The 7,226-nt window shown below is 47.2% G+C and overlaps 1 protein-coding gene across 1 annotated transcript in view; it reads right to left on the minus strand.

The window, feature by feature from the left end:
* The window catches only part of LOC108788730, a 61,894-nt gene extending 58,183 nt beyond the window's left edge, over positions 1 to 3,711 (minus strand). Inside the window, exon 1 of the mRNA XM_018558572.1 lies at positions 3,415 to 3,711. Coding sequence (XP_018414074.1) covers positions 3,415 to 3,469 — 55 coding nt within the window. The 5' untranslated portion in view covers positions 3,470 to 3,711. The remainder of the gene's footprint in view (positions 1 to 3,414) is intronic.
* Between the last annotated feature and the right edge of the window lie 3,515 nt (positions 3,712 to 7,226).

Genomic DNA, 7,226 nt, shown 5'->3' on the forward strand with positions numbered 1-7,226 from the left:
GAGGAGAGCTGTCAGAGAATGTAGTGTGGATGGTGGGAGGAGAGCTGTCAGAGAATGTAGTGTGGATGGTGATGGGGGAGCTGCGGGGGAAGGGGGGGGGACTGGATTGCCTCTTCTATGTGTACGGGGCAATGTGAATTCTCCCGGGTATTTGATATTAAAATGTTTCTGAGTTTTTTCAACGTTAATATAGCAAGCTGGGCTTGCTATACATAGAACTATTCCTATCAGGTCCTCTGCAAAGGAGCTTACACTCTACTGCCCCCTGCCCCAGACAGAATGATCCCACCAGCATGCCTGTGGGCTGTGGGAGGACACTGGCTCCTAAACACAGGCGGATTGTACAAAAAAAGCCATGCGTCCCTGCTGGGTGATGACCCCAAAACCCAGATGCCACAAGGCGAGGCATGCTAGCCAGCGTTGCATTCCTGAGGAACTACAGGTCAAAGCAGGTCCCGCTGGTGGGGGTAGCTCCTCAATGGTCACTCTGTTCCCGATGACCTCAGTCTTGTATCGTATTCGTCATGTCATTAGATGCCCAGCTCAACCTCTAACCCCAAATGCTGCCATCTGCCGGCGCCGTTCATAAACATCTTCGCTGTCTGCATCCCTACGTTGGCCTAGACGGTGTCTCGGTGTGGACAAACTTGACCACTTCGGAACAACTGTTTGTCTGTGTGCGCGTGCTCGGCGTTGGAAGCACAGCGCGGTAATTGGATGAATGGTTGATTGGAACAGCTGGAAAAGATTACGAAATTGCTGTCAGGCTCCTACGAGGGTCGGCCTGATGACGGATTGCCATATGGTAAAATGATCATATTTAGGAAAATTGAAGGACCAGAATGAGGGATATCACTTTTCCACATGAAACCCAGGCTAACCGTCGCTCTGAAGTATATGGGTATGTTGCTTGAAAGAATTACCAACCATGTACAGTTTCTGGTGTTCCATCTGAAATAACCTGACACCTAATCACCTTCTGATCTCTACCGAGCTACCCATATCTCTGAACCTGGGGTGGACCTGCAAGCCCCCAAAAGTCATGGAATTACTAAACATTGTTGTTTCCCGACATGTGCAGGTTCTGATGCTCCCCCTGAAAAAACCTTGAGTCCAATCACCGTCTTATCTATACCAAGCTTTCCATATCTCCGATCCTGGTGTGGAACCGCAAGCCCCCAAAGTCATGGAACTACTAAATATAGTTGTTTCCCGCCATGTACAGGTTCTGGTGTCCCCTCTGAAACAACCCTACGTCCAATCACTGTCTTATCTATACCAAACTACCCATAGCGCCGAACCTGGTGTGGAACCGCAAGCCCCCAAAGTCATGGAACTACTAAAAAAAGTTGTTTCCCACCATGTACAGGTTCTGGTGTCCCATCTGAAATCACCCTACGTCCAATCCCCGTCTTATCTATACCAAGCTAACCATATCTCCGAACCTGGTGTGGAATTGCAACCCTCCAAAATCATGGAACTACTAAATATAGTTGTTTCCCACCATGTACAGGTTCTGGTGTCCCATCTGAAATCACCCTACGTCCAATCCCCGTCTTATCTATACCAAGCTAACCATATCTCCGAACCTGGTGTGGAATTGCAACCCTCCAAAATCATGGAACTACTAAATATAGTTGTTTCCCACCATGTTCAGGTACTGGTGGAACATCTGAAACAACCCTAAGTCTAAAAACTCTTATCTATACCAAGCTTTCCATATCTCCGAACCTGGTGTGGAACTACAAGCCCCTAAAGTCCTGGAACTACAAAAAATAGTTGTTTCCCACCATGTACATGTTCTGATGTCCCCTCTGAAACAACCCTATGTCCAATTACCATTTGATCTATACCAAGCCATCCATATCTCCGAACCTGGTGTGGAACTACAAGTCAAGGAACTAATAAAAACAGATGTTTTCCACCATGTACAGTTTCCGATGACCCCTCTGAAAAAACCTTAAGCCAAGTCAATGTCTCATCTATACCAAACTGCCCACAGCCCTAAACCTGGTGTGGAACTACAAGCCCCAAAGTCATAGAACCATCAAAAATGTGTCCCCCAGAAGTCATACAGCCATTAAAAATAGTAGTTTCCCACCATGCACAACTTCTGGATCCTAAGCCCAGTTGCCGTATTATCTGTACCAAATGGCCAATTAATCCAAACTTGGTGTGGAACTGCAAGCCCCCAAAGTCGCACAAGCATTAAAAAGTTTTGCAACAAACTCAGCCACCATCTGACCTATACCAAACTGCGCATAGCTCCAAACCTGGTGTGGAACTGCAAGCCCCAAAAGTCATGCAACCATTAAAAAATAGTTGTGTTCCACCATGTACAGGTTGTGGGGGTCTCCTCTAAGTTCTGGTTCCCAAGTCCAATCACCATCTAATCCAGCAAGTCTATAGCAAACTATGGGCAATTTGCTGACCTACACCAAATTTCCCATATACCTGAACCTGCTGTGGAACTACAAGCCCCAAAGTCATAGAACCATCAAAAATGTGTTGGTGGAACCCTATACAGGTTCTGGTGTCTCCTCTGAAAACACTAACCCCAGTCTTACCATATGATCTACACCAAATTGCCCATAGATCCAAACCTGCTGTGGAACTACAAGCCCCAAAGTCATAGAACCATCAAACATGTGTTAGTGGAACCCTATACAGGTTCTGGTGTCTCCTCTAAAAACACTAACCCCAGTCACCATTTGATCTACACCAAATTGCCCATAGATCCAAACCCGGTGTGGAACTACAAGCCCTAAAGTCATAGAACCATTACAAAATAGTTCTTAACATGTACAGGTTCTGGTGTCTCCTCTAAAATAACTCTAAGCCCAATCAGCATCCGTACCAAAATGCTTGTAGCTCCAAACGTAGTGATGACCTACAAGCCACAAAAGTTATACCACCATTTAAAAAATAGTTGTTTTGCACCATGTATAGGTTCTGATGCCTCCTCTGCAAAAACCCAAAGCCCAATCACCATGTGATCTACACCAAATTGGCCATAGATCCAAACCTGTTGTGTGGAACTACAAGTCCCCAAAAGTCACACCATTGCTTGAAGAAAAATCTGTACCCACCATGTGCAAGTTCTGAAGTCTCCTCTGAACCGGCTTTAAGTCCAACCAGCGTCTGATCTATCCAAAATTGCCCATAGCTGCTTAATGGTCATGGAGGAACTATAGACCCCAACAGGGTAAGAGTCGCGGTTCCTCATAAGCCGTAGCCAAACCTAGATGATCAAAATGAGCAGCGATGGATGTGCCTAGCGGTTTCCGAAAAATGACACCTAGAGCGCTTTGTGCGAAGACCCCTACTCATCTATTCGCACATCGAATTCGCATGTCCGACACTATTATTAATAACCCTCAAACATGTCTTAGGACGCCAAAACGTCCGCCTTACCTTCAAAGTCGGAGAGGATCCCCTCCAAGTGATCGTTGACGGACAAGTGCGTCATTTTGTACCCTCTTCCGTGGCGGTCACGAAAGCCCCTCTTGCGGTCAAGAATCAGAGTCAGGGCCAAACTAGGCCAAACTCCCACATGGGCTGCTGCGCAGGGGTGATCGAAGTGGCGTCAAGATGGCGGATGACTTGTAAAGCGAATGAGCCCCCCACTTCCCGAGATGACAAAAGTGTACAGTAACAGTTCTTTTTGTGTGTGTGTGCTCCTCAGCACTGGGAGACTGCACCCGAGTCCTGACTGCTTGAGGTTTAAAACTCCAGTGCAGAGTGAGAGAGTGTGGAGGGAGGCAGGGGCGGCCAGATCCCTCCTACCCCGGAGTGGGATCAGTTACATCCAGCCTCCCCTCCCCTCAAATACCTTTTAGGAATCCCCTGCTGTCTCTCTCTCTCTCTCATCCTTACACAAGGGGCATTTGGAAGGGGTAATTTTTTTTTTTGTAATGATAAATTAAATTGTTATTATTAGAAATGTAATCTGTAACATTTTTCGGAAGGTGAGCTCGACTACAAATCGATCTCCTCCAGTGATCTGCAATGAAACAGTAGAGGTGAGCGCTTGACACTGACACGAAACGCGGTTCAAACTGGAGTCCCCGAGTGACCGCGCTGTAAAAAAAAAAAAGCAGTTTTCAACCAGTGTGTTTAGTTCGCTTTTGCGCGTTTTGCACGTTTTTTTGCGCACGCACATGAAGACGCGCGGTTTAGCTGGCAGATTGAAAGACGTTGCGGTCAATGGATAAGCGCGCAAAAAAACGCTTGTGTTGCGTGTTTCCATTGAAGTCTAGGGGACAAACGTGCTGTCATCTGCCTCAGCCTCCAGTCACAAAGAGCGGAAGACCACCGCACGGCACAAAAACGCTAAAATCTTTACAACTGCACGGATCCCGCTCGTCTGCGGCTATTACTATAGCCACGGATGTGCAGAATACGCCCCTGAAATTGCCTTTGGAAGACCGCACCTCCCGAAAACGCTAAAATCCTTACAACTACGCGGATCCCACTCGTCTACGGCTATTACTATAGCCACGGATGGGCGGAATACTTCCCTGAAATTGCCTTTTAGACCGCATATCCCGAAAACGCTAAAATCTTTACCACCGCGCGGATCCCGCTCGTTTGCGGCTATTACTATAACCACGGATGTGCGGAATACGCCCCTGAAATTGCCTTTGGAAGACCGCACGTCCCAAAAACGCTAAAATCCTTACAACTGCGCGGATTCCACTCGTCTACGGCTATTACTATAGCCGCGGACGTGCGGTATACGCCCCTGAAATTGCGCTTTGGACTTTTTTTGCGGGACGTGCGGTTTTGTACTGTGCAGCCCTCGCAACATTAAAATTAATTTGTTTGTTATGTTTAGAGCGGTGTAGATTCGGCCGTACGAATACGCGCGGACAACCGCTCCTGTGTGAACTGAGCTTTAAAGGAGAACTATGGGGTTAAGGCTTTTCCCCATAGTTCTCCTTAGGGTAATGGGAGGACACAAACTAGCGTCCTCCCGTCACCCTAGGCTCAGAATACCGCGAGCTGTGGGGGGGATGACTGAGCAGGACCCAGCACTAATCCATGGCTGATCCCGGCGAGAGAGAGACATCACATGGCTGCTCCCACCAATATATGTACACTCTCCCAGCAGGCACCACTGGCTGAGAGAAGCCCAGTGGTTGGCTGCTGTACTGTACACATATTACAGTATCCACCATTGGCTGTTCCACAATATGCCAGAGTCTCACTCCGCCCAGGGGGGTACAGGCAATGCTAGACACCTGGGATTAACCAGATAATTGCCATTTCAAATCCAGCCAGGCTGTCTACAGTCCTGGCTATCACTAAATGCATAGTAGTCACATCTTATTTTAGTTCCAGTGACATCATCACCGGGTCCCTGTGCTTCTCCGTGCAGACTAAGGATGGGCTGCCTGTTCGAGTCGACCATAGGTTCGACTCGAACATTGCATGTTCTAGCGTTCGCCGAACATTATGGGATGTCCGCGGTCTGTTCGACCGCGGCACATCCCACCAGACAGATCGTAGCTGGTGGGAGGGGCTTCTTGGTAACATCACAGCACCCTGTCTCAGATATAGAGACAGGCTGCTGTCCAGATATAGAGAAGGTTTAGATCCTCTGTCGGGTTTTCATTAGTCCCTGCCTCTTCCTGTCCCAGTGACAACCACCATTTCTTATCATGTGGTCACCTGCAAGCAGTGGGTGGGTTCTTGGGAGGAGTTATGCAAATTTCCCAGTGACAACCACCATTTCTTATCATGTGGTCTCATGCAAGCAGTGGGCGGGTTCTTGGGAGGAGTTATGCAAATTTCAAAATGTCTTCTGCACGCTTAGCTGTTTGCTGGGTGTTCAGCTGTAATTGTAACAAGTCGTGTTTGTCCTTGAAGTGATTATATGTCACCATCAGGAAGCCATTCCATGATGAGCAGCCCATGCATATAGAGAGGAAGTGGGTGCTGGAGATTATTGAGAAAGGAATGTGTTTGTTTGTATCCAGTTGGGGTTTGTAGAGCTGATGACAGGGAACAATGGCCTCCTATACAGACCCCCCATAGAACCAGCACATGATAATTGCCTTCATTCTCATCAGGTGTGTTTGCCAAGGTATAAAAATGTAACAATGACCCTCCGATGTTCACTTCACACCGAGCTTCTAATCACCGACCTGCCAATCACCGGGAACCGACATCATTATCCTAAATGGGGGAACTAATGGAGGATAATGAGCTTTCATCATTGGGCGAAGTCAGTCCAGGTTAATGACGTCAGGACACAAATGGGATCACAGTGCTGGATTAGACCACAAAAGCTTTCATTAAAATATATTCCTCAATGGCCACAAAGGATATAAATCCAATGCCGCAGCCTTACCACTCATGGATGGGTGTTTGCTCGTTTTCACTTGTATTCTCTTCATGGCCAAAGCTCCCTATGGCTATTGGGTGCAGCCTTACCTCTCATGGATAGGTGTGTTTGCTCCTTTTCACTTGTATTCTCTTCCTGCCCAAAGCTCCCTCTGGCTGATGGCTTCAGCCTTATTTTCAAGGCTGTGTGTGCATGCTGCTATTCACTTGTATTCTCTTCCTGCCCAAATCTCTGGCTATTCCCTGCCAAAATCTGGGTTTGGAAGAGGAGCACAGGCAAGGGGAGTATGTGCAACTGCAGGGGCAAAAATAAAAGCCAACTTGTTCCTTTGACCTGCATGGGCAAGCCCCCCACTCACACAAACAAATGATCTTGGAGCTTACTCTGTATTCACAGAGGTGTCTTCATATGTGAGAGCAGAACTTGTATTTGCAGGCCACACTGACTGTGATGTGGATTGATACAACACCCTGACACCAGCGGCCGTAAAGTCTTAATAACCCTGATAGTGATCTGGCCCCATTTGCTGTCAGCTGTCAGGGAGGGAGATCTTTATCGTGACTGATTGGGAAGATTCCCGTTGGCCATATATGTACGGATTCTTCAAACGCTGCGATCCTTTAATTGATTGGATGTCACAACCAATCATTACGCTGTCCACGTGTACACATCGATATGATCATTTGACTGACCCAATATATCAAACCATGAAAATGATCAATGGAGAATGCATTACCCAATCAATAAGGAAAAGGATCGATCGTTCACGGCACATTGCTTGGCTGCTCCAGAAATGTATTGATCACTTTCTATCGATCATATAGACCATGTACTGCGTTAAAAGATCAGAGCTACCGACTGATCATGTGATGATCTA

This window comes from Nanorana parkeri, unplaced genomic scaffold (assembly GCF_000935625.1).
Source record: "Nanorana parkeri isolate BGI_ZX_2015 unplaced genomic scaffold, ASM93562v1 scaffold347, whole genome shotgun sequence".
Taxonomy (NCBI): Eukaryota; Metazoa; Chordata; class Amphibia; order Anura; family Dicroglossidae; genus Nanorana; species Nanorana parkeri.